The 27862-nt window shown below is 30.3% G+C and overlaps 1 protein-coding gene across 3 annotated transcripts; it reads right to left on the bottom strand.

Moving 5' to 3' along the window:
- Nucleotides 1-22135: 22135 nt before the first annotated feature.
- On the bottom strand, nucleotides 22136-26711 carry LOC120071788 (glycerophosphodiester phosphodiesterase GDPD1, chloroplastic-like). Of its 3 annotated transcripts, none has more exons than XM_039024187.1 (9): nucleotides 26331-26710; nucleotides 26049-26242; nucleotides 25737-25796; nucleotides 25550-25630; nucleotides 25265-25465; nucleotides 25093-25188; nucleotides 24634-24830; nucleotides 24331-24538; nucleotides 22136-22281 (listed from the first exon to the last, which is right to left on the bottom strand). In XM_039024187.1, the coding sequence occupies exons 1-9, from the start codon at nucleotides 26389-26391 to the stop codon at nucleotides 22228-22230; spliced, it is 1152 nt and encodes a 383-aa protein (XP_038880115.1). In that variant the 5' UTR covers nucleotides 26392-26710; the 3' UTR covers nucleotides 22136-22227. The 3 variants fall into 3 exon arrangements, with proteins under 3 accessions (XP_038880115.1, XP_038880101.1, XP_038880107.1); XM_039024173.1 differs by lacking the exon at nucleotides 22136-22281 and adding an exon at nucleotides 22316-22474 and having other exon boundaries at nucleotides 26331-26711; XM_039024179.1 differs by lacking the exon at nucleotides 22136-22281 and having other exon boundaries at nucleotides 24143-24538; nucleotides 26331-26709.
- Nucleotides 26712-27862: the final 1151 nt, after the last annotated feature.

Here is a 27862-nt window from a genome sequence, read left to right as displayed (position 1 = left end):
GCAAATCTTTTCTATGTCAACGTTCTTCAACAGATTTTGGTTCAAAATCCTCATTTTCATATATAATATCAAGAGCAATATTATATGCAAAAATGTTATCAACAACTACATTATTTTGGTTCCATCTTTTTCCTGTCATGACATAGTTTATTGAAATCTCATTATTATCTTTAGGTATTTCACCTTCTTCACTAGTCATGTCAAGGATTTCTTCATAGGTATTTACATCTTCAACCAAGTCTTCTTGACTATTAATTTTTTTTTTTCAAGGATTTTTATCTTTGGAACCCACTAGTCTACTATGCATCTAACATGTTCTAGACTCATTAATGACAACTTGTTGTGTTGAGATATCAATTTTCGATGGAACATTTGTAGCTGGTTTATGTGATTTAGTTACTTTCTTTACATCTTTAAATGTATTTGGCAATTGATTTGCTATATTTTCTAAATGAATTATCTTCTAAACTTTAAGTTCATATTGATCTGTATGGGGATCTAAATGATAAAATAACGATGCATTCCTTATAATTTCTTTTTCCAACTTCTTAATTCCTCCCCTCTAATGTTGGAAATTTTGTCTCAATAAAATGACAATTAGCTAATCGTGCAGTAAATACATCACCCGTTAGGGGTTCATGATATTTGATAATTGATGGGGAATTATATTCAACATATATTTCTAACCTCCTTTGAGGACCTATCTTAGTACGTTGTGGTGGAGAAATTTGAACATATTGCACATCAAAAAATTCTTAGATGGAAAATATTTGGCTCACAACCATAGACTAATTGTAATGGCGAGTACTTATGATAAGCTACTGGCCTAATGCATACAAGTGACGCTACATGCAAAATAGCATGTCCCCATATAGATGTAGGAGCTTAGCTCTCATAAGTAATAGTCTTGCAATTAATTACAAACGTTTTATAAATGATTTTGCTAAACTATTTTTCGTATGAGCATGAGCTACAGGATGTTCAACACTTATCCCAATTGACATACAATAATTATCAAAAGCTTGAGATGTAAATTTACTAGCATTATCAAGACGAATGATCTTAATTGTATAATAAAAAAAATTGTGCTCTTAACTTAATTATTTGAACAAGTAATCTTGCACATGTAAGATTTCGACTTAATAATAAGCAAACGTGTGACCATTTGCTTCATGCATATATTAATACCATAAAATATCTAAATGGTGTACTTGGTGGGTTAATAGGTTTGCATATATCACAATGAATTTGTTCTAAAAATGCAGGGTATTCAATTCCCACTTTGGCTAGTGATGGTCTAATTATTAATTTTTCTTAAGAGCAAGCATCACATGATAATTCATTAGATTAAAGAATCTTTTGGCTCTTTAATAGGTGTCCATTTGAATTTTCAATAACTTTTCTCATCATTATAGACCCTGGATGACCTAATCTGTCATGCCAAATTATAAATATATTTGGATTCATAAACTTCAAGTTCATTGTTGCATATGTTTCAATTACTTGTATATTAGTATAATATAATCTAGAAGATAAAGCAGAAAACTCTTCCAATATACGTTTTTCATATGAGACAGTAGATATGATATAAAGATATTAAAGGTGGAAACAGTTCGGTTTGGTGGTCAAACCGAATTGAACCGAATTTTTTAAAATGTGAAATCAAACCCGATTTATTGGTTCAAACCGAACCGTACGGTTCAGTTTCAAATTTGATTTTGGCATTTTTAAAAAATTCATGTTATATTCTTTTTTAATTAAAAAACGGTTCGGCTCGGTTCAGTTTTGTTCTTTAAATTAAAAGTGGTTCGGTTTTAAATTCGAATTTTACTCTTTTTTAATATATAGATAAATATATACACATTAGTTAAAAACGGTTCGGTTCGGTTTCAAATTTGGTTTTCAAAAGTGAAACCAAACTGAACTGAATTTATTTGGTTTCAAAATTTCTTCAAATCGGATCGAACCGCATTTTCGGTTTCACTGAGTTTTCAATTCGGTTCAGTTAGATTTTTAGAAACGGTTCGGTTTTTGCAGTTTGAATGACTACTCCTAAAAGATACTTCATATTATTCTTTCTATCAGTCTCAATATGATAACCATTGCAACGTATATCTTTAAAACTATGTAGATTTCTTTTTGACTCACTAGGGAACAATGCATTGTCAATCATAAATGTAGTTTCTCTAGGCAAAATAATATTTGTTTTTCGAAACCCCTAATTAGGTTTGCAGATATTGTATTGACTTTTGCTTCTAGTATTGTCAGTTTGAAAAGAATATTTTCTACTTATAAGTATTGCACGTGTAGTTGCACTATCTGCCAAATAAAAATCTTTTTTGCTCATTTTTTAATCACTGAACATATGAAAATGATCTATGTTTCTTCATTAAAAGAAAATAATTACAATAAGAAAAAATATTTGGAATATACAAAAGTTAACATTGACAAACTAAAAGACATGAAAATAAAAAGAACGAACAACATTAATACTAAATATTCTTAAAATAAAAAGAAATGCTTGTTATGACATCATTGTACAAATTTTCTCTTCAGGAGATTTGAAAAAATGTGTTACATCCAAATCAAATATATTGGATGGGTTAAATATCTCATTATTCTAGTAAGCAAAATTTACTTCCACATTTATCCCTTTTTTCCTTTAGGCAGGCTTGATAGAGATAAACTAAATGTTTCGATGTACGACAGGTACGTGACCAATGCCCAGTTATTCCACATCAGAAGCATTTATATTCAACACTTTTGAACTCTTACCTTATGGAGCTTTTCCTTTGTGATCATCATTTTGTGTCATTCTTTCGAAATTTCAATGATTAGAACAACCATTACGAAAATAATAATTATTTCTTTCCCTACCACCGTCATGACCACGACCTCGACCACAATTATTAAAATTCACAGCATTTACTTCAAGGAATGATGTTGTTTTAGTTGGTCGTGATTCATGATTTTTTTTATCAATAATTTATTATTTCATTCAGCCACGAGAAGACATCAGATGAGTGCATAATACTTTTAAAATATTTCACTCGATATTGCTACTATAGGAGCATATTTGAAATGTAAAAAAATGTCTATTCTAACATATTGATATAAAATTTTGGAGCCTCAAGTACATCCATTTATGACGAGCATTAGGAAGAAAATTCTTTTTCAGATGATCACATTTTTATGGCATCCAGGTGTATTTTGGCATCATACACTAATGACAAATAATTATTACCATTAATATCAAATGCTACAAATTCTAATGTTGTAATATTTTTCATAGTAACACTATTACAAAATGTTATATTTATATTAGAAATTTAAATATACCAAATATGTAAAATAACATTTAATTTATTAATTATAACGAAAAGAGAAATACCGACATACTTTTAGGACCTATCTTTAGCAAGGAAAATGATAGGAGCTTGTGCTGATAACGTGTTGTGAATTTGAGGAGCACAACGGGAACATGGATACCAATAAAATAGACTATTAAAATAAATATAATATAATATATAAAATAAATAAATAAATAACAAAATATGAAATATGAAAATTTCTCAAGATTCTCCACTTTCTCCAAAAATTCATAGATTTTGATTTTGTCCAATGTATGCATCATAAATGATCACTTATTTATAGGGATTTTGACAAGTAGGATGTGTACATTTTGACACCAAGCATAGGTTATTGTATGACATATGGCCAACACATGTGGTAATGGAAGGAGGACACTTGGCTTTTAACACTAAGCTTAAACATCTATCTAACACATATTATAATATTTATAATAAGTGGATCGGGAGCTCTATCTCGCTCATTTTTCCATAATATGAAAAATCTATAAGAAAAGAGAAGATAAAAACATAAAAAGAAAGGAAAATCAAAACAATAGAGATAATATGATATTTGAAAAAAAATACAGAAAATTGAAAATTTGAAAAAAAAAAATAAGGATAATATATTAGATTTGGAAAAAATACAAAAAAAAAAAAGAAATAGAAAATTGAGATGAAGAGAGATGAAAAAGAACAAGATTTGGTTCTATCTCAAGATTCAAACAAATAGGGGCAATTTTGTCGGCTATATTCCGATTTGTTGATACTCAAATATAGAAATGACAAAATTTAAGTACGGTATAATATAAGATATCGATGAGAGCATTTTAGGATTTCAAAAAAGCAAGGACGTGCATTATGTAAACCCTCCTAAGCAAGTTAGGTTAAACTTGGAAGCTTGAGGTGAAGACTAAAACATAAGTTGTAGTTAAGCTTGGTTAAGAAGCTCAAAAATTTGACTAAGTATGGGAACTATGTGTGGAAGCCATGAGGCATTGGTGTGAAGACTCAATGGGTGATGACCTTGTCAAATAGAGGTTATGTTAGGCTAGTTATTAGCAGAGTGTGCTTGCCATAGGTTGGTGTAGGCATGTGTTGATCAAGGCCCTGAGAAGTTGTTGAGCAAGGGGTGCATGCAGCAAGGCAAGTTAACGTGTGAAGCAATGGCATGGCTGGGTGAGGGTAAAAGTATGTTGTCTAGGTCTTAGCGTGATGCTAGGAAAAGGCATTACAGGCTAGGAAGGCCAAGGCATGCATTGGCCGAGAGGAGCATGCGGCCAAGGGTTACATGAGATGGTCGAGGGCCTTGCGCTAAGTCCATGTGTTGGTCAAGCATGTTGAGGTTAGGAGGGTTGATGCATGGCAAGAATAGGCCTTAAGCAAGGAGACTTGTCTGTTGGCTAGACATGGTGCGCGTGGAGGAAGGCCATGTGTCAACTCTAGGACTAGGCGTTAGAAGGCATGTGCGACCAATTGAGAAACTATGTGTTGGCCTAAAAGTAGGCGATAGCCAAAAAGTGGATGCGTTCAAATAGGGCCAAGCGGCTAAGACAAGGCTATGCGATCAAGTGAGGCCAAGTGAATTTAGATGTTGGGTGAGCTATGCGATTAAGGGAGGTGTTAGGCGATCATATGAGGCTATGCATTGACATGGGGCTATGCGGCCAAGAGGGGCTATGCGTCCAAGAGTTGTTATGTGCTGGTTTGGGTAAGCTTGGGGAGCAAGTTTAAGATGACAACAAGTTAGGACAAATGGCTGAATTTGGTCAAGTCTGAGTTGAAGTGAGGATGGGGTGGGCACACTACAGAACATGCAAAAAATGCCTATGCGTTGGTTTAAAGAGAGGACACTTCAAATGCATGCAAGGAGGTGGTGTCAAGAAGGAGGCATTGGCATATGTGGGCTGAGGGCATCTGGACATGCAAAGGAGGCGCGATGTGTCAAGATTTGGAAGGTTTTAGATGCTTATAAATAAGGAAATTTGGGGCTGATAGTTCTCATAAATTACTCGCACAAATCAGGAGAAATTAGTGTGAGAGTGTTAAGATTTGAATGTAGAAGATGACCTTGGGCTGCCATTGAATTTGGCATTGTGAGAAGGGAGGAATTTGCATCGGAAGATAGAAGGCCCAGTTGGACACATAGGCCAGGTGCCAGCACCATCGCCTGTCACCCAGTGCATACGTGTGTGTCCAGTACTAAACGTGCACAGCCCAGCGCACGCCCATCGCAAGGCACGCCCCTAGATGAGGTGGATGCCTGTCAGTGCACATTGTAGAACATTGGGATGTTGCAGTTCGTTATCTGAAAAGTTGTCCAGGACAAGGAATTCTTCTTCGCTCCATTTGTGATTTCTCTCTATTAGGTTAGTGATATTCTAATTGGGCAGGTTGTCCCCTAACTCGTTATTTTCTTACTAGTTGGCTCGTATTTCTTGGCGGTTCTCCTATCTTCTGGAAAACCATGAAGCAACAAACGGTGTCTCATTCATCAGCTGAGGCTGAGTATCACTCCATAGCTTCTATTACGTCTGAACTCACGTGGCTTAAAGCATTACTTAAGAGTTTTGAGGTAGACTATCCTTGTTCAATAAATTTATTTTGTGATTGTTAGTCGACATTACATATTGCTCAAAGTCCTATTTTTCATGAACGCACAAAACACATTAAGGTAGATTATCATTATGTTCGTGATGTAGCTCAGAATGGCATAATTGCTACACGTTATGTTTCTACCAATGAGCAGCTTACAGATATCTTTACGAAGGCATTAAGAAAATAACAATTTCTTTATCTTCTTCACAAGTTGGCCATTTGTGATCCTCATGCTCCAGCTTGAGGGAGGCTATTGAGAAATATATTTTCATGCTCATGTATGAAAATATATTTTAATTTCAGTCCATTATTAGACTGTGTATATTAATTTGATTCTAAATGAAAAAGCAAGGGAAAACATGGTATGTACTAAAGTACAAAATAAAAATATTTATCTTTCTTCATATAAGTGAGATGGAAATTGAACCACATAAATACATATACAATGTAGTTGAAAAATCGAGCAACCAATTTCAACATAGTCAACCCTAACACAAATACCTATGCACTATACTTAAAAATAAATACAATGCAATTCAACCAGTACTTAAGAAGGATGCAAATTATTGTAAGAAATATGGATGAAATCATCTTAATTTTCAATAAAAAAAAAAAAAAAAAACTAAATGACTACCAAATGAGACTCGAATATTGACAATTATCCTCAATGGAAAATTGCACCAAGAGGTACAACCTATCTCGGAATAGGCTACTAGTACTAAGACGAGCTACTGCATAGACAGATAATCCAAACACTCTGCCCATGCAAAACGCACGCCTTTATTAAGTGACCTAAAAAGAGCCAAAAACAAAATTTAAGAAGTTTCATAGGTTGGAAGAGATTTGAAACTCCCCACCCATAGAATAAGGAAGAAAGACCTCAAGCCAAGCTACATTCACACCCTTCACACTATCAACCTTCCCTTTTCAAAGATAGGAATAGAGCATATGGCAGTCCAACTCACCAACCACACATGCAAGGCATGAAGGGAAAAAGTAACACTCAAGCCTTTTAGTTTTAGCCATTTCAGCAAAAGGTTTGATGCAATTAAGGTATGAAAGGGAGGAAATAGTGTATGTAATAATTAATGTGAATGAGCTTTTTTCTTGTATCCTAAAACTTTCTTTTTTAGTTTAAACTAAGGCTTTTTTTTTTTTTTTTTTTTTGAAGAGGAAAACTAAGGCATTTTTGTCAAGAAAAATAATGGGAAAGTTAAAAAGGAAATTATCCAATATATGTATATTTTGGACAGAATAAAGTTAAGTATACTTTTTGTACTATGGATAAAAGAAGCTATAATGTGGTAATTTTTAGATACATTTTTTTGTCCTTATATTGTTAGTAAATTTTTGTGTAATCTTTTGTCGATGAGATGTGTCTTTTCGAGTGTAGGTATTCATCCAAAATATAATATAGGTGACATTTCTTCTTTTCATTTTACAAATATATTTATATATATTTCAAAATTATAGTTTTAGATTGAATAGATGCAATTGATACTAATGGTATGCAACTCTTTGAGTGTACTTGTTTGATGAGCATCAATTAATGCAATTGATGTCAAATGTAATTGATCGAATGGTGGTGGTAACACATCGAACTGGGCTTCCTTTCATGTATGTGTGAAATACATACATATAGGGGGCATTTGGCCCACTTAGTAAAATTAATAAATCTACAATTAATATGCTTGAGTTAACAAGTTTGTGTTTTGGGTGTAGAGTTGTAAGATTGAGTTCGTTGATTATTGTAAAAAGTAGATTAAGAAAATAAGATTGAGTTACTGGTAATATGAAAAGTAGAGATAGAAGGAAAGATGGAGTTCCCGGATAAGTAAGAAAAATATTTTTAAAAAAATGGGAAGATGAAATTACTCGATAAATATGCAAGTTCAATATTATTTATTATTTAATTTGGGTTGTCTACACCAACTTAATAAGTTGGTGGTCAAACGACCTCATAGTTTAAAGAAAGAGACTAAAGTATGTGATTATGTTTTTAATTAAAAATAATAATTTTCTTATAGTTATGATTTAGAAAAAATGACCAAATCTTTAAAGAGACAACTTTAAAAAAAATGGGAATTTAAATTATAAACGTGTGCATACGGTCCATTTGGATCAACCAGATAAAAGTGTTTTTAAAAAATCATTTTTATTTAAACTCTTTTAATAAAAATGGTTTAAAATAAATTTTAAAAATGTTTCAAAAGTTTTTTTTTTTTTATATATGAGCGGTTATCAAATACTTCAGCTTTTTCCAAAATGACTTATTTTCAAACTTAAACATTTGAAACTTAATCAAACACATCCTAAATTAATTATGAATTGTAATTTTTTCCCTTCAAATTTAAAGTAAAATTTTCAAAACTATTAATAAAATTTAGATCACTGAACTCCAAAAAAAGGTTAGCTTTCAAATTTTAATTTTAAATGTGTATTAGCTTTTAAAAATTAATTATAATTTTTTAAATTATAACGTATTAAAAAAAACATAAATTTTATGAAGATTAAAAAAACTTCAAATATTATTTAGTCAATTATAAAAATACCTTTTAGTTACTTTAATTTAAAACTATAAGAGAATATTTTTCATCTTAATAGTCATAGAAATTAATAGAGCGAAAGAATTAACATAGAAATGCAAAAGAAATAACTAGTGTAAATTTCTTTTGAAAATGATCAAACTAAACGTTTCATTCCATATTAAAAAAATAATAATAATAATAAAAAAAAAAAGATTCATAGTACACTAGAGGTAATGTTCACAAACAACCACTAAAAGAACAAGGAAAAGATACGGATTACTCAAACATAAGCATAAGTAACTTACACCTTCAACACAAGCTTTAGAAAATTCAGGCTTCCAAATCTTACCTTCCAAACATAGCATTTGTGATTATAAGGTTTTAAAACACCTTCAAATAAGCTTAAGGCTTTTGATTTCAAACCCTATGTGACCTCAAAATTTTGATTTTCTAAGATAAAAGGATTAATCATATAAATTAAGATTTCTATAAAATATATCATAGTTATCTGTTACTTTTTTGCTCTACACTATAATATAGTTGAATAGCTAATTTAATTATTGAAAAAAAATCAATTTTTGTAATAGGTCTCAAATTAAGGGTGAACATCAATCGGTCGGAGTCTATTTTCTGACCAATTACCACCGAATCAACTACGGTTAGTTTAGTAAATATTCAAACTAACCTTGATCATTGAGGAGTAAAATTCGGCCTTATTCTTTACAATTTTTTCTTGAAATTTTTCAATTTGGAATTTTTTCAGACCAACATCGATTGACCCCTCTCCTTCTCTGACCGATCAACTTCATTTTGGTCAATCGACTTAGTTTTTCAGTCTATCATGCTCACCCTTACTACAAGAAATAGAGGATCTCCCGACGTTAAAAACACCGTCAGGAGTCCACTAATCAGGAGATATGCTATCTCCAGACGATGTAAAACCACCGTCGAAAGTTATAAGTAACTCCCAACATTGGTTACCCTTCGTCAGGACTTCTGTTAAAATATGGCATAACTTTCAGCGGGTTAATTAACGCGTCGAGAATTATGTGTAACTCCCAATGTCGGTTCTACCACATCGGGAGATAGGCCATGAACTTCCGATGAATGAATTTATTTGTCGAAAGTTATGCATATCTCCCGACACTTACATTTTAAGCGTCAGGAGATAGCCTTTAAAACTTCCAGACCAGATCTGGAATTCGATTTTACAACATAGCTAGGATTTGTGCGCCGATTTCTCTCTACCAAATTTCGTTGCCTCTCATCGTTCTTCTATTTTGTTGCCTCTCGTTGGTTCTCGTCAGTCGATCGTCGTCATCGCCCATCGATCTTGAAGGTAGGGATCTCTTGGTCGTCGATCGAGCATCACCGTTGAGCTTCTCTTGCCGGATTTCGTGGTGGTGAGTAGGGTCGTTGAGCTTCGGTCGAGCTCCCCATTGAAGGTAGAGTCGTCGTGGTTTGTGTATCGTGTTGTATGTGAAATTATGTTATCGATATCTCATTGTAGTTGTTTTTGTGATTTAACTTAGAATTAACTTAGTTCTTTTTTCCTTTTTTGTAGATATAGAGCATTCTTGAAGTTTTGTAGGGGCGGAAAGATTTGTTGGAGAAGATTAAAGGGTGCATTATTGATTCTGGAGGAGGTGATCCATTGAATCCTCAGGTTTGTGAACTGATAGCTATAGAATCTTAGAACAATGATTCACCAATGATCTAGAGATCAATTCTAGATTATTTACCACTTTCTTTCAATTGTTGGAAAAATATCTGGCATGTCAAATTGTCAAAGAACTTTCATATTTGAAGTTTATATCATAATGTAGGATTTAAAGGTGAAAATTTAGTAAGAACTGGTTATTGTTCTTCAAATATCATATGATTTCAACTTCAATAACTATTTATCCTTTTGATCCCTCTCTTTTTATCTTTCATGCTTTTTGTTTAAATTAGATTAGAATGATTGTGTCTATAAGTTTTCTTCTTGATATGAATTTTCAATGTGATCTTGGTCGCCATCACCGTTTGCGTGTTTATTTATAGATTTTTGGATTTTTCATGTGAACTTTTAAAAAGATTAATAGACTTTTTAGAAACTTCTTCCGCTTTTTATTCATTATTTTTTTTGTATTTTTCCCTTTAATTTCTTGTTCTTGGTGTTTTGTTTTCTATAATTTATAGTTGAGAAGCGCATCCATAAGTATATAATAATTCTATTTTTATTTCTATGAGCATATGTAAGCCTCTAAAAGTTAACCACCATTCATTATGTACACAACACATGTTATATTTTGTTTTGGATTATAAGTTGGGTCAGAAAAGATTTATTTTTAACGATGAATAAAGAATAGATCAAACTTAGAAATAAGTTGTCGGTCGAGTATAGAGAATGAGTATCCCAATTTTTAGATGTGGCAAAGTTTCATATTAATGATTCTAGACGAACAAAATGCCCATGCAAAAATTGTATGAATTCAATGTGGGAGCCATTAGAGGGTATGGAGCGGCATCTATTAACATATGGAATATCCCCCTCATACTATGAATGGATAACACGGAGAGTCAGTCAACTTATCTAGAGGTTTTGAAAGACATACAACTTATTCAATACATAATGATGAAGAAATTAACATAGAGTGTAATGTTGTTGAAGAGAATGAAATATTGAATCTTATAAACGATCTACAAGTTCTAAGTGAAAACGAATATGCAAATGAAGAAGGGATCAAGAATGAAATATCCTCTAATGATCAAGAAAGAGATACCACAAACTTATTTGAAGATTTAATGGCCGAAACATATAATGAACTATACCCTAGTTGTTCGTAATTTTTGTCTTTGAACTTTTTAGTGAAGTTGATGCATATCAAAGTTCTAAACGGCTGGAGTAAAAAATTCTTTAACATGTTAGAATTGTTAAAAGCAGTGTTTCCAGCTAGCACCACTATACCTATTTCCTATTATGAAGCTAGGCGAAAATTGCATGACTTAGGCCTAGGTTATGAGTCTATTCATACATCAAATACGAATGTGTATTGTATTGGAAAGAATTTGCAAATTTACAACAATATCCAGTTTGTAGTGAGTCTCGACACAAAGTTAGTGATGGCAAGGGTAAAAAAATCCCACATAAGATATTACGTCATTTTCCATTAATACTGAGATTAAAGTGCTTGTTTACATCGAAAGAATGTGCTTCTAATATGAGATGGCATAAAGATAAGCGAGTTAAAATGAAGGATGTGTTACGACATCCAACTAATGCAGGGGGTGGAAACATTTTGATCGTGACTATCATTATTTCACTTTAGATCCCAGAAATGTTCGTTTAGGATTAGCTACTATCTCCCAATAACAGTTCGAGTGTTGGCAAATAATTTGATTTAGATGACGATGATGACTAATCATATATCTATTTATTTCTTTCTCTGTCTACACATATTTAATATTGATTTTATATTGTTTTTTTTTTTTTTTTTGTATAGATACGATGTCATCCCCTAATAGGCAACATGAGGCAGAGGAAGAATTCCAGAAGAAAGAGATATATCTAGGCAATACAGGATCTTTTGTGGGTGACACTTCAAGTTAGTATTCGTACACATCTTCTATTGACTGAAATATATCCTAAACTGTTTTAAATTTTTATTCCTCAGATAGTAGCTCTCCATCCACTAGGAAAAATGTGAGCATTCATGGAACATCGAATTGAAAAGATACGTCAAAAAAATGGGAGAATTCCAATCGTGATCAAAGAAGGGGAGAAGTCGATTTGTTAACATTCTGTATGATTTAGTAATGCGATCGGTGTCATCGTTAGATCTGTATTTCCAGTACAATGTCATACTTTCACTGATGTTCCACACGAATTTATAGAATTGGCTAAGAGCCAATTGTTGGTAAGTTTACAAGTTTATTCTTTTAGATTGTCATAAACGTCATATATGCTAATTATTCCTTAATTCTTTTGTAGCCTCATTTTGTGCTTAATTTATCCAATCAAACACTTAAAAAAATTTATCGAACATCAAATGCAAAACTCGTTCAAAGAATTCATAGTAGATTTGCACAGACATAATAGAAAATATAGCAATCCTCAGCAAGCACATGTCAACTCGCCTAGCTGGCTTAAGAATAGACCAGAAGATTTGCATTTTTTGTGTGACCATTTTCAGAGTGAAGAATTTCAGGTTATAATAATTGAGGATGTCTATCACTTACTTTATTTACTAATATGGAATATTTTTTTAATTTTTTTTGTTCGAATATAGGAAATTCCGAAGACGAATAGAAAGAATAGAGAGAAATTATGATTCGACCATGTAGGTAGATCGAAGTCGTTCCTGCAAATTCAATCTGAGTTGTAGGAAAAACAAGGTCGAGAAGTATGACGTGTTGACCTATTTAAAGAAACACACTCTAAAGGTGAAAAATTCGTGAATCAGATAGCTGAGGATGCACATGTAATCAATTTCGTTTTATTTTCATTTTGATTTTCATTTTTAAGTTCTGTCACTTGTACTTACAAACTTAATTAATTTATGCATAATCAAATGTTAGAATTACAATCTAACCTCACTCCAGAAAGTTCACAGCCACTAACAAAGGACGAAATTTGTGAGATGGTTTTGGGTAGACGACTTGGTCATGCAAAAGGTGTAGGTTGGGGCTCTAAACCTAAATCAAGAAGGGGTAGTAGCTTATCGAGTTTGTCATATACTCAAGGAATGGAAAGTATGGAGGTGAGGGAATTGAAAGCCAATGTCGAATAGTCTAAATCGAGGATTAAGAAACTTGAAGACGTTAAAAAACAAATGAGAGATGATCATGCAAGATAAATGGAAGAAATGAAAAAAAAAAATGATTGAAGATATGATACGATCACAGAGAGAAGGGCCATCGAATTAGGTATGATTACTTCATTATCTAGTTGGCTAATATGTTGCTATCCTGCAATTATGGTAGCAAAGTAGTTATGTCTTACTAGTAGCTTTATGATAATGAATTGTTGGCTATCATATAGTTATGGTAGTTAAACAACTAGATTTTGATGTGTTTTCTGGTGTTTTATGTGTTTATGGATGTTTATGAAATTTGAATATTGTGTGGGGTGGGTTGAGATTAGTTATCTTTCTTTTGGAGTTCAACTTGTGGTTTCTATGTGTTTGTTGAGGTTTCAGGTAGAGAATATGTTGTCTTGGAAGTGTGTTGATTTTCTTTGTTTTGTAGGATTGTAGAATTCATCTTATAGCTTTTGTTTGTTTATAAAATAGGTTGAGATTAGTTATTATTTTGGAGTTCAACTTGTGGTCTTTGTGTGTTTGTGGAGATTTAAAGTTGAGAACATGTAGTCTTGGAAGTGTGTTGATTTTCTTTGTTTTGTAGGATTATAGGATTTTCTTTGTTTTGTAGGATTGTAGGATTTTCGTTGTTTTATAAGATTGTAGGATTCACCTTATGATTTTTGTTTCTTTTGTAGGATGCTGTTTGGAGATGATGTTGGAAATGTTGTTGGAGATGCTGTGTTGGGGATGATGTGTTAGAGAATTTTTCTTGGAGATGATGTTGAGAGTTCTTTCTTCTATATATTTGTCAAGAAATAAATCGTTTATAGACAATTTTGCCAACGTTTTTGTAATAAAGAATCCTATTCATTTTGTTTGTTTGTTTTGTTCCTTATGTGAATATTTTTTATTTGCTTAATGATGTTATACATTTTAGGTTATTCATATCAAATTAAAAAAAAAATTAAACATTAAAAATTAAAAAAAAAAATGTTTATCTCCCGACGATGTCTATACATGCATCGGGAGTTCCAAACTCCCAACGCTTGATATACAGTCGGGAGTTTATATCAACTCCTGACGGCATATGTTGCCGTGTCGGGAGATGTTCTCTCGACGGATATATCTTGACCAAACTCTGGACAACTAGTTTGTTGTCAAGGGTGGATCTTCCAACGCGTTTTTTACTATTTCTCGGCGATTTTAAGCGTCGAGAAAAGGGTATTTTCTTGTAATGCCTCAAACAATAAGATTAAGTTGTACTAGGCCTCAAACAATAATATTGAACTCAAACGATAATATCTTTTTTTCACGATTCTTGGGGGGAGGGGGGAATTGAAATTAAAATTGGCACATTTATTAAGTTTTGAGGTAAAGATTACAACAAGTCTAAGACTCAATTCCATATGTATGTATATATATATATATATTATTGGAAATGACTTGGGGGAGGGGGAAACTAAAATTAAAAATTGGCAAACTTATTAAGTTTTGAGGTATAGAGTGCGCCAAGTCTAAGATTCAATTCCACAAACATATATATTGTTGGGAATGACTTGGGCTTTTGACTCATAGTAAAAAGAAAAAGTAATTTTTGAAAGAAAAGAGGTAAAAATTGTTCCACATTGGAAGAATTATGATTGACAAGTGGGTATATATATAAATGCTTGCAAAGGAACTTTTAAAGTGGGGTGGTGGTAGATGTATAACCCTTTCACCATAGGCATGCATTACTGTTGTCACCCATCTTAGTAAAAAAGTAACGTTTTACTACCTTATAAATTTTTATAAAAAAGGTTACCGTTTTATTTACCAAAATAAATATACTTATGAATATACAGAAAATTCTTGCTTCTTATCTTCTCTATTTTTTACTGCCTTGGGGAGGAGGAGCAACCGACTTCTTGTGATTAACATCGAGGTCACATCGTTCTTGCTTTCAAGTCAATGACTTTATCTATATATATAAGTTAATTAATATTAATAAAACAATTGGGTAAATATATATATGTTGTCCGAAAAGAACATGAATAAAAAAAATATTGTTTTGTTTAAATATATTTAATATTCTTTTTTCAAGTACACAATTGTAATATAAGAATTTGAAATTCCAACTTCAAAGAAGTGGGTCAATTATAATAAAAATTTTAAATAGTATTAAAATTTGCGACATAATTTAAAATACTGCAAGAACATTGTGACGAAACAATTGATCATCATAAATAATTGCCAACAAAAAGTAAATGTCGCAACAAGCAACATCTTGATAAACTATCCCAATATACGACCTCAGAATAATTATCGCAGCATTTGACATTCAGACCACGTTTACTCTGGGTGAAAAGTAATTCATTGATGATAATATAAAAGTTGGATCCCAATTAATCACTTTTGTTGTTGTTTACCTGCATTCTATAATCGTAATGAGTTGTGGAGTCCATCTCGAAATTTGTAATCAAATTGTGCAATCTAATTGAGGAATGGAAGGTGCTCAACCTGATTGTGGTTGAAAATTATGTGGGACCCACTACGTTGTCATTTGCCATTATATATATTGTTATGAAAAATTAGGAATCTGCCACATTTATTGTTACATTTCGTTGGGGTCAAGTAGTAACAGTAACAATAATGGTAACAGTAAAATATGACAAATTCATAATTTTTGGTAAATACGATCAAAAGCAATCTAATTGTGTTTGGATTTAGGCTATTATGATTCATCCATCAATAAAATCTTATTTTGATTACACAAATTTTCATTATGGCTTGCTAAACACGGGCTTATTGTTTTCATCGCAATTTGTTTGCGGCACGTTAACTTTTTGTCACGAGTTGCGACGTTTGGTAACAAAACATCGTAGAAACCTTTTAGCACCCACATTTTAATGACTTTTTTCTATGATGAAAATTTTTCTCCCAAATGTTGAGGATTCCACATTGGAAAAATCAAAGTGACTCCACTTTCTTAGTAAGACTGACGAGTTACTTCTATTATCAATTGATTTTGAAATTGAATCTCATATTATCTAGGGACCATATTATTGGTAGGAATCTATCAGTGATAGACCATACTGTTGGTAAGAGTCTATCAACAATAGAAGTCTAACGTCTAAAATGATGTTATACACTTAGTTATTATTCTTTAAATGGTATTAGTTGCAATTACTCTATTATCTAATATAGTATCGGAACCCATAAAATGTAAAGAAATATTGGGAGTAATAAAAAATTTATGATCCCCTAACTAGGAAAGGAAGAAGAAAGTAAATTGTTAAAAAAGCGAGAAATGTATATTATTAAAGTAGGAACAATTGTTGATAGAATATACAAAGATAGATGTGGATTTGGCAAATATTTTTCTTAATGAACACACACCCACTTGATCACTTTGGACATATTCATATTTATAATGATACGTAAAAGAAAAGTTAAAGGTCTCCTAAGGGAATCCCTCTCTCTTCTCTTTGTTTTATCTTTCAAAGAATTTCAAAGGTCAAAGGAGATTGCGTGTGTGTGTTGAAGAGGGTTTCAAAATAAAGGAAACATAGAAACGTCAAAGGAAGCAATAATTGTTTCAACTAATGTATACATATCTCTCTCTCTCTCTCTCTCTCTTTCATTCTCTCATAGCCACCATATTATGTTTTTCATATTATAAACATTATACAATAATTTCAAACCTTCTTTCATCTCCACCAACATATTAAAATACATATTCTCCAGACTAAGATTGAATAACAAAGTTTTGAAAGTATCCATCAAACCACGATGTCATCGAAAGATATTTAATCGTATAATGTAAGTTAGTGATTTTTTTTTTTTGTAATCTTTTGAGTGATACTTCATCGATTTCTTATATAATGGAAATATTGATTCTTAACATCAAATCTATGTCAAGAAATTTAAAACTATTCCTTCCATCAATAAATTAAATAATTAAAATCTTGGAGTCCATGGATTGAGCTCAAAAGGGGAAAAATCTCTCATACTTTTCTTTCACTTGTCCTCTTCTCTTTGGCATTCTCAACTTTGGTTTTGACTACTTTATTTTATCTTTTTTATTTATAATAGTCAAATTATATTTTATTGTTGAATTGGAGAACTCTGCCAATTTGGAATTTATAATTTGATCAAATACGTACTCTTTGTAAATTCATTATTAAATTTTTGTTAAGATATATTTATTGTGGAGGCTTAAAATTTCCATTGTCAAAACTTGTTTGTGACACATTGTATTTATCTAACAAAATGATTCATAGGAAGGATTTGATAGAATGATTCAAACTTTTAAGGGTGCACATGAGTTGGGTTGGATTAGGTGATTTTTTTGGACTAACTCAAAAATTCGAATTAGTTGAGTTGGCTATCCGAATTACTCAAATAGTGTCTCCAACCCAACCCTTAAAATTCGGGTTAGGTTGAATTGGGTTGTTGAATTATTTTTTTTTCTTTTCATTTTTATTAACTTAAAATACTTAAATTTGTCTACAACACATATTAATAATTAAAAGTTCATAAAACTCAAATGTTAAATATTAAATACAAGATATCTAACATCATACAAATATATATAACTTACAATATTTATACGTTATAATATATATATGTATATTTAATAATATTAGAAATTTGAGTTTGGTTGGATCAACCCAAATTTTTAAAAGTGTAACCCGGACCCAACTCAACCATTGCAATTTGGATTGAGTAGTTCAGGTTATTCGAGTTGTTGTGCCATTTGAGAATACCTTTACAAATTTTAGATATTTGATTGAAACTTTTTAATGATAGATATACATTAAAAATATTAAATTTTACGAAACAAGTGTAAGTTTTCAAAATAAATAAATAAAATAAAATAAGTGTGAGATCAAAATCAATCTATACTTTTGTCTTTACAAAAAAAAAGAAAATAATAATAATAATTTATACTTTTAACAAGTGAATTAAGAATTTTAACTAATAAAATGATCAGATTAAAATGCTGAAATTTTGCCCGTTCAGTTAATTAAAGACCCTAAACTAATAATTTACTGATTAAAATCATAAAATTTGTCAACATATGGTGTTGTCTATTAAGACTACGAGGCTTCTTTGGTGAGACAAAAGGCTATTTCTAGGCCTTAGTGACAGTTATCCTTCTGATTAATTTGGAATGAAATAATGTCTAAATAGGGAGGGGAAAAATAAAAAAAAAAAGATATCCAACTTTAATATTTAGAAAGTCATTCCAATAAACTCCTTAAATATTGTTGGTTTTAATTAATTAATAACCCGACCTCCTGCTAGGGATCCGAAAATTTCATCATTCTTTCCTATCTCCGACCTCTATCGCCACAACGAGAGGGATATATGGAGATATAAAAAAGAGATTTTATATTGAAGCACAAATATTTCATGTGAGGCAAAAAATCAATATCAGACATGTATCAGATATCGATAAGATACTTTTTCGATACATATCTGATATGTGATTTGACGTATCTATTTCTATGCGTACTTCTTTTTCTTGTCCCCACAAATTCCACCAAAATATAAACCATTTTGATATCTTCAACAATAAGCTATTCGTTTATCTTCATATTTCTCCCTCTAATCTTCTTCTTCTACTTTGCAATATGAGTCACTTTTCTATTGCATTTTATTAACTATTGTACTTCAACATCTTAGATATTGTTTTTTTTATATTGTATTTCAGTGTTTGTATTCTATTTTGTGCTATTGTTATTAACTTGTATGTTAAATTTATCTATATTCTAGATTTTTTTAAGAAAAAAAATGTATATTCAACGTATCAATATCTTCGTTTTTTAGAAATATATATATTAAAAAATATTTTTAAAAAATAGTGCATCCTTAGACGTATTCGTATCTTAGTTTTTTAGAAATTGACGAATCGCCGTATCCAATCGTATCCTAGTCCAAATTTATTTATATTATTTAAATTAAATAAATAAATAAAATACAATGTTATTGTTCACTATTGAAGTTGGTCATTTTAAAATACAACCTCAACTTGTAATATCATCTTTTATGAAAAGTTTGGTGCAAGTCCATGAATAGTGGAAGGGTGCTTTTTTTTAATATATATATATATATATTATAAAAGTATAATAATTATTGTTATTAAAAATTTAAAATCAATGTTAAAAAATAAAATATCCAAATATGAACTTTATCTATAGAGGCTCCTTATTATCCTTTCAACAAATGTAGGGGCATTATTGTATATCCAACAAACTCCCTATAACAACTTTATGAGATAGCTAAGGTTTGGATAAATTTTACATTTAACTTATAATAAGGTTGTAACTTATGATTTAGGGCATGTTTAATTTCTCATTCATTTAGAAAAATCATATCAAGCCATCTTAACTACATCCAAGGATTTATTTCAAACTTTTGTTATTTTATTAACTGAAATTATTGTATTAATGTTATGTCAACAATTCAAATTGTCCAACTGATTAATAATTAGTGAGTGAAGAACGGACATGAAAATATCTCATAATCCATAAAGTTTAAAAAATTATATTATTTTTATAATAACTTTTTAAAAATGTATATGTATGCATGTATTTTCTTAGTATTACTTTTTTTTAAAAAAAAATTATATTATTTTTATAATAACTTTTTAAAAATGTATATGTATGCATGTATTTTCTTAGTATTACTTTTTTTAAAAAAAAATTATATATTTTTATGTATTTTAGAAAATAAGTTGACAATGAAATTCACCCACCAAGATCTGCAGGTAGTTCTCGTAAATTGATTTCTATATAAGATATATCATAATTATAGGTAAGTTTTTTTAGATGATTATGTAATTTCATTCGTTATTTTTCTTTAAAAATATCTCTTTGTATTGATATAGACTATTATCAATAATATTATGATTTATTATATAGATTTAAAAAGTATGAAAATTAAAAGAATTGAGAAAAAATTGAAAGTTATTTATGAATGGTAGGATATGTGTATCCTAATGAGAAATAAGAAAATTATCATGTTGTTTAACTCTGAAATTAATTAAAATAAATATATACAAAGTAATACAAACTAAAAATTAAGTTAAAAAAAAGGTTAAGAATACATTTTCAATAGAATGTTGTCGACATATGAGAGCGAAAATTTAATTAAAAAAATATCTATTTTTTAAAAAAAATTTGTTGAAGCGACAACTGGAAAATTTAAGTTAAGGATTTTTTTTCAGAAACCTCAAAAGTTTTTTTAACTAAATTTCTTTTTTGGGCAAGTACTACAACAATAGATAACAATACAACCAAAATTTGATTTTATAGTAAACTATAAATTAAAATTACATAAATAAGATTTGAACCTATAACCTTTAACTACCAAGGTTATGCCGTCTACTACTACACCACACTCAAAATTCTAAAAGAATGTTAGTTTTCAATATATATATAGTATGTTCAAAATACGATAATTCGAGAAGAACACGTATCCCTCTAATCCTTACACGACTCTGCATGTATGTGACAATAACATATAATTAAATAATTAAATGTGATCGAAAGAAACTTGGTTAATGAATTAAAAATGTTGATTTATTGCTGCTGCCGTCTTTGCGCAAATTTTTAATTTACTTTCATATCATAATATAATGTTTAAAATATGATTAAATGATTCTACAAGCAAACAAAAATAAACAACGAAAGACCCTATAATTACGTAGGAATCTTGACTTTCTATATAAAATATTTCCAATTAATTGGCTTCTAGATGTCATCATGTGTCTTTGTGAATATTAGAGCTCCATTTTATTTATTTTAATATTTAGTTTTTCATTTTTTGGATTATTTTTAAATGTAGTAAAATGAGCCAACTTATTTATAAATATAGTAAAATGTCGATTGCTATCGATATCTATTATTGTATATCACTGATACTGAAAAATATCTATAAATACCTATTAGTCTCTATCATTGTTTATCACTAATAGATATTGAAATTTTACTATATTTAAAAATATTTTTAACAGCCTTTCCATTTAAACTACTTACCCTTTTTTCTTGAATGTTAAGTATTAATACTGTGTGAGTATGAAGAACTGATTATTCATTTAAACTTATGAATGAGTCACATAGGAATAATAATGAGATGACTTGTAAAAGTTGAATTCGTTTTATATTTCCAAAAAGCAATTATTTAGAAGCAAGGTCTTTATGGGTTTTATGATAAGTGAAAGAAATAGCAAATCCAACTAAGGAATTATAAAAATAATCAAACTAAAATCGATTGAGATTGGATAAAGTTTTGTTGGAGTGGAAGTTATAAATATAGATCTTTATCAAAACGTCGATAAAAATATAAATATATATAAATGGACAAACGTGTATGTATATATATATATCCTAAATTTAAATTTTCATGGATACTGCTTATTTTTCTATTCAAGAATTTTCTCTTGAAAATTTCTCATTAAGAATTAACTATTAAAAAAAAAAATTAAAATATTTACAAATGTATTATTTAATCAAAATTGAAAAAAAAAAAAAAACACACACACACACACATCATCCTCATAAACGAAAAATATAAATTCTATGCATGAAACACGATCCTATGAAGTTAAATAAAGAGTTTCGTAGAGNCATCCCAGAATATATATATATATATATATATTAAATAATTCCTAGTTTCTTTCTTAAAATTTTTATTAACTTCTTAATACTAGAAAATTATTGTGAAGGATAACTATAATTTTGGACTTCCCATTTAAGTAATTTGGCTCTTGTATGTTTCAATAAAAATCTTACATCTTTTTCTACTTTATTTTGATATAGTTTTTTCGTCCACAGGTAGTAATAATATGTGGAAGAGAATAAATTCTCTACGTGTATGGATCGTATATCAACACTTTTAAAGAAAATATCGAAGAATAATATTGATTGTGTTGGGTTAATGAAAGTCAAGATTGTAAATACGTAAATGTGCAAGAATCGATCATTGTCAAGACAATAACTCAAAATATATTTTCCCATGTGACTGTCCTCTCTCTTTTCCCTGTCATTAGAAATTTAATTCGGTAAAATTGCCACAAAAATGCATGCTTCATAGCAACTACTTATAGTCGATTTGAAAATATGCATGTCACCTATTAGCCGCTTGATATGATTTAAAGTATTTCTAGAGCTTCTTTATCATACATATAGCAATGCAAAACTATATATTCTCCTGCCATTAAAGCCTCCAAAATCTAGAGGAGAAAAAAAAAATCTTAAATAAAGATATGATGGAAGATTGTTGGCACAAGATTTCAAGAAAAAATTTTATTTGTTAAATAGGAAGTTGATTTTATTATTTTTATATATGTTGATGTCAAAATTCAGATGGATTAAAAAATATGACCTTTCATAGTAACAATGGTAAGTTCGTTTAAAAGGGAGAACAACTTAACTTTCATAATAGAATTTGAGTTACATGTTAGATTATACAAAATACCAAAAACATTAAGCCCATAAAATTTTAAGTCTCATATTTAACTCTTGAAATTTAGATTTTAGGTTAAAAATCACTTTTAATCTCTAAACTTTCATAAAAATAACAATTTAGTTCCTAAATTTTGATTTATAACAATTTAACTCCTATACTTTCAATGTTGTAACAATTTAACCCATAAACTTTACTATACAACAGTTTAATATTTATATTTTAAAGTTTGTAATGATCTAATCCCTATTCTAGAAAATCATGTTAAAATTTTATAACACTTCTTACATAAATAAATTGATAAATTAATTAGAGACTCAATATTTTTACAAACTATATCGTAAAATAATAAAATTTGATATTTTTTTTTTATGTTAGGAACTAAATTGTTATAAATTTAGAAGTACAAAGATTAAAATTGTTATGTACTAAAATTCAGGTACTAAATTATTACAAAATTGAAGGACTAAACCGTTACAAAGTAAAATTTAGGAACCGAATTGTTACTTCTAGAAAATATAGGGACCAAAAGTATATTTTAACCTAATTTTATTTAAAAGTTACCCTTTGATTGCCCTGGCAGATATTTCGATAGATATAACATGAAAAAAGGTCAGAAATTTGACAACTCAAAGTTATAGGCATATTAGCATTTTTTTTTTTGGGTTAAAAATCATTTCTAATCCCTAAATTTTCATAAAAGTAACAATTTATTTTCTGAACTTTGATTTGTAATGATTTAGTCCTTGAATTTTCAATTTTGTAACAATTTAATACTTGAACTTTACTATATAACAATTTAGTCTCTATACTTTCAAATTTGTAATAATTTAGTCCCTATTGTAAAAAGTTATATTAAGATTTAATAAGATTTCTTGTATAACTAAATCGATAAACTAATTAGAGACTCAATATCTTTATAAAATACAAGGTTTATGTCAATAATAAAAATTGACATCAAATTTTAATAATTTTTTTTTACTTTAGAACTAAATTGTTTCAAATTTGAAAATATGAGGACTCAATAGCTACATATTAAATTCAGAGACTAAATTATTACAAAATTGAAAGTATGAAAATTAAATGATTACCAACCAAAGTTTATAAATTAAATCGTTACTTTTATAAAAGTTTAAGGACCAAAAGTATTTTTTAACATTTTTTTCGCCTAGGAGTTTTTCGCAAAATTGATGAAAGAGACAATGCGTAAATTAAGTTTGTTTATTGAGATATTTACCATAAAATAATTTAAAGAAAACAAAACAAAATAACCTCCATGATTTACATTTTTAAGAAATATTTTTAACATCCTAATTAAAATTTTAGACATAGAGAAAGTATTTCTATTTTAAAAATTAAAAATAATAATAATAAGATTTTAAAAGAATTTTTAAAATGTAAACTAAAAAGAAAAAAGTTGCAAGTGCAATCTCCCTTTTTGTGAAAATGGAGACCAATGTTTGGTCTTCCTTTCTACATTTTACTCTCCAGAAAGAGTAAGAATGGCAATGTTTATTCACATGCATTGATAAACTTTAATTATATTATCAATGCCTATTTACATCGATAAAATTGTATTATATTATCAATGTGCGAACTTAAACTTGTATTTTGTGAGCATACCTGCTCGCCGTTCATCAGAAAGCAAGCCCTCTGTTGGGAGTAGTCGGGTTTCGTTCTGGCCTTCATGTTCATTTGCTGCTCATGCGAGCCCTCTTCTTGCTCTGAAGAGATGATATCAGAGACTGCCCCTGTGATCTCTTGTACTAAGTCGACGATTACTCCCTCAACGGCCAGCAAACGTTGCACATACACCACTTCTGGAAGATTACTGCACGGCAGGAGTATGTTTCACACTTGGACTTCAAGCAAATTAAAGAACATTTATAAGAGAAAGGAAAGCATGAAGACAAATATGAAATTTACTTCAATTGGCCATAGGTTATAAGCGAGAGTCCTGCATTTCTAATTTTATCAACTGCTGCAGGATTTCTCAAAATTGATGTGACTTCTGCAACAATTCCATTCAAACCTCCCATCATACACACGTTAATAGCCTCCTCTAACGAATTCCTTCTAATATCGGGATAAATTTTCGACCCTCCGTTCGTCAGGAAGAATACCTGTTAGATAAGGTGAATGTAAAGAGACCTCTATTGATACTTGTTTCCTCTTCATTAGGTGAAGATCTTCCTACAAGGCTATTATGTGAGCTGTGAGCCTGTGACAGACTTTAACAGGCATTTTATTATTCTTTGTAAAAGACTATTGGCAGAGTATTTACAAATGGATACAGCCTCCATAGTTGCTCAACATCAGAACAAAATGGAATACGAAGAAAGAATGCAAATATTTATAGAATAAGGTGAGAGCAAATGATCTTACAGGGTAGGTGCTCTGAAGTTTCTTAACTAACTGAGCAGCATCAGGTATAAAGCTTGAAAATATAATAGGTCTGACCATGGCATTCTTTTCCACAACCTGTGAAAGTTTTTCTTTTATAAGCATATCAATACCCACACAATCTTAGTTTGCATATATTTGGCAAAGCAACTACCTGTAAAACTTGTTGGAGCATTTGAGAAAGTTGCTCTTCTTTATAGATTATCAGATCATCAAATTTCAATTCTATATTAAAACCAACCGAATGCTCAACCTTCTCAAAAGTTTCTTGCAGCGTGCACAGCGGCGCATCATTTTCAACTTTCCACTCAAATATTTCCCCATCTATGGTCCTCCTAAATAGAGGCTTACCCATCTGAATTCTCACAAATACAAAAAAGTTACAAGACTTAGATATTCATCTTTCTCATTCCCCAATTACTCCAATGGAATCTCTTACCTTCCCAGGATTATCTTGTGGCCCATATGAAAGAAATTCATCCAGCATGAGATCTGTTACTCTCTTCTCCACGATAGAACCCTGAAACAAACCAATAGTCATTCAACAGATCAATAACTGCAGTTGGGGAAAACTTTATCTTAAAAAATACTAGTTGAAATGAGTTGAGGGAAAGGAAGGGCTTAACCTTTTCCTCAGTAAGAATCAAACAGTCATGGAAAATGACTGGACAACCATCTTTGGTTACCTACAAAAATTGGTTCTTAAGAAGTTCTTCCTAATAAAGACAAGGAAATGAAAGAGAAAAGAAAATTAAATGTGTATTCGTCGATAATTTCACAAGAATAATCCACATTCATTAGACGACAAGCAACAATTTGAACTTTAATTATAAAATTGAACGCACAGTGGGAACAGAACATTCAAATTATACCATAACAAGCTTCTTTCGACATTCATTAGAGATCGAAAGAAGCAATAAAGAGGAAAGTTCCCTAACCTGAACATCAAATTCGATGAAATCGACAGAAAGCCTAGTGGCCGCGTCGAAGGACGGAATGGAATTCTCCTTAATGAATTTGAAACGCGGATCAGGGGAATGCAAGATGTTCATCCCGCATCCTCTATGACCAATCACCAAGAATTTCGACGATCTAAATGTACGTTCATTTGGACCTTCCCGTAAGTTAGCCTCTAAAATTCAAACAGAGAACAAAATGTGAGCAAAAGTAAGAGAAAGCAAGAAATTGAAGGATACCATTTTGATTGAAGAAGAACAGACCTCGGGGTTGGGGGAAAGGCAAATGTGGTGGCGGTGAGGAGGTGATCGGCGGGGGAAGCATCGGAGATTAGGAGGGGGGAATGTAGAGCCAGCATTATTGGGGGATTTACAGCAAAAAGAGGAAAATTAGCACCGACAAGGTAGAAAATTCCAGGTCCTTCGTAACAGGGAGTTGCGAGAGACGACGAAATTTGACGTGTGGGCTAAGGAAGACAATGGAAGAAGAAATGAGAGAAAAAGGGGAATTGTGAAGAAGAAATTAAGAGGAAAATTTAAGAAATTCTGAAGCTTCGGGCAATACCGCTAGATTCCCTCTCAATAACGAATTAGGGATAATCCTTCTTTTGACTCAACAACTTTTTCTTTTTTTTAGTCCTCAACTTTGTTACGTTTCATGGTTGATTTTGGAAATTGTTCTCTCTTCTTATCTCTCAAATTCTTTTTTTTTTAAAAAAAAAAAAGCAATATGAGCCAAAAATTCAGAATCAGAATGGCCCTCCTACATCCCATGCTTGTAAGAGTGAAAGTAAGTTGTCCCCACAAACTAACACAGATCATTTTAGGACAAAATGCTTTGTCACCCAATATAAGATTAATCGAAGCTAAACATACTTAATTTTGAAGTTTTTATGGTTGAACAACTGGAAAAAACAAAGTGTATCATGTTGGTATATGTAGTAATTTTCAATTCTTTTAAGTCTTTCTTAACAATACTTTAATATTCTCAAGATGGGCTCATTCAGATGTGATATTGGTTTATTCATATCTCCTCCAAAACTGGGGGCATTACATGTTTTTGAAAAATACTTTTTTATTCATATGAATCATGAAAATTGATGTGACAAGCTTATGTGTAAAAATTGGTAGAACTATATTGAAGATTAAGATTGTTATTAACTAAAATCATTTTTGCATGTAAGCTTGTCATGGTAATTTATGTGAATGATGTTGTACATGATATCACATATGCCTCTCGATTTTTACTTATTAATTGTTGCATCAATTTTTTTAAGTTTATTTTTAAAAAAAAAAAAATAAATAATGACCTCTAAGGATATTTTTGGAACAATTTTCAAGGTTCAAAGGTAAAAATGAGACTTTCAAAAGTTTGTTGGGTTGTATATCCTAAAACTCGTAGTTTGTAGAGATAAATATTTTCTATTATCAATAAAGATGTTATTCGACATTTCTTCAATAAAGTTGTTATTGAATTTGTAAATCACTTGTAAAGACTAAATCCGACAAACTAATATCCATGACTATTATATGAATACTTGAACTTTATATGAAGACATAAAAGTGGATCAGCTTCAAGTAAATAGTCAAAATGATGTTAAAAATTAAGTGTGTTATTAATTTAATATTTGATATTAAATTGTTATTTAATTAATTATATATGCTTATTACTAAAAACTAAATTAATTTTTCATTTTTATTTCAATTTCAGCATTGAAATTTAGATTTTTATTTTAATTAATTTGAATTAATTAAAATTAAAGAAAAATGAAAGTTAGGAATTTAGTGGGAAATTC

Source organism: Benincasa hispida, chromosome 1 (assembly GCF_009727055.1).
Source record: "Benincasa hispida cultivar B227 chromosome 1, ASM972705v1, whole genome shotgun sequence".
Taxonomy (NCBI): Eukaryota; Viridiplantae; Streptophyta; class Magnoliopsida; order Cucurbitales; family Cucurbitaceae; genus Benincasa; species Benincasa hispida.
The sequence above is the reverse complement of the archived record's forward strand: the minus strand, read 5'-3'. Positions and strand labels throughout refer to the sequence as shown.

Excerpts from the sequence above, each read along its gene's own strand:
- LOC120071788 (XM_039024173.1), bottom strand. The coding sequence starts at position 26,391 with ATGCTTCCCCCGCCGATCACCTCCTCACCGCCACCACATTTGCCTTTC. Across the intron at positions 25,797-26,048 it reads TCATCGAATTTGATGTTCAG|GTAACCAAAGATGGTTGTCC; the intron begins GTTAGGGAACTT and ends CAATTTTTGTAG. Across the intron at positions 22,475-24,330 it reads TTCTGATGAACGGCGAGCAG|ATTTTGGAGGCTTTAATGGC; the intron begins GTATGCTCACAA and ends TTTCTCCTCTAG.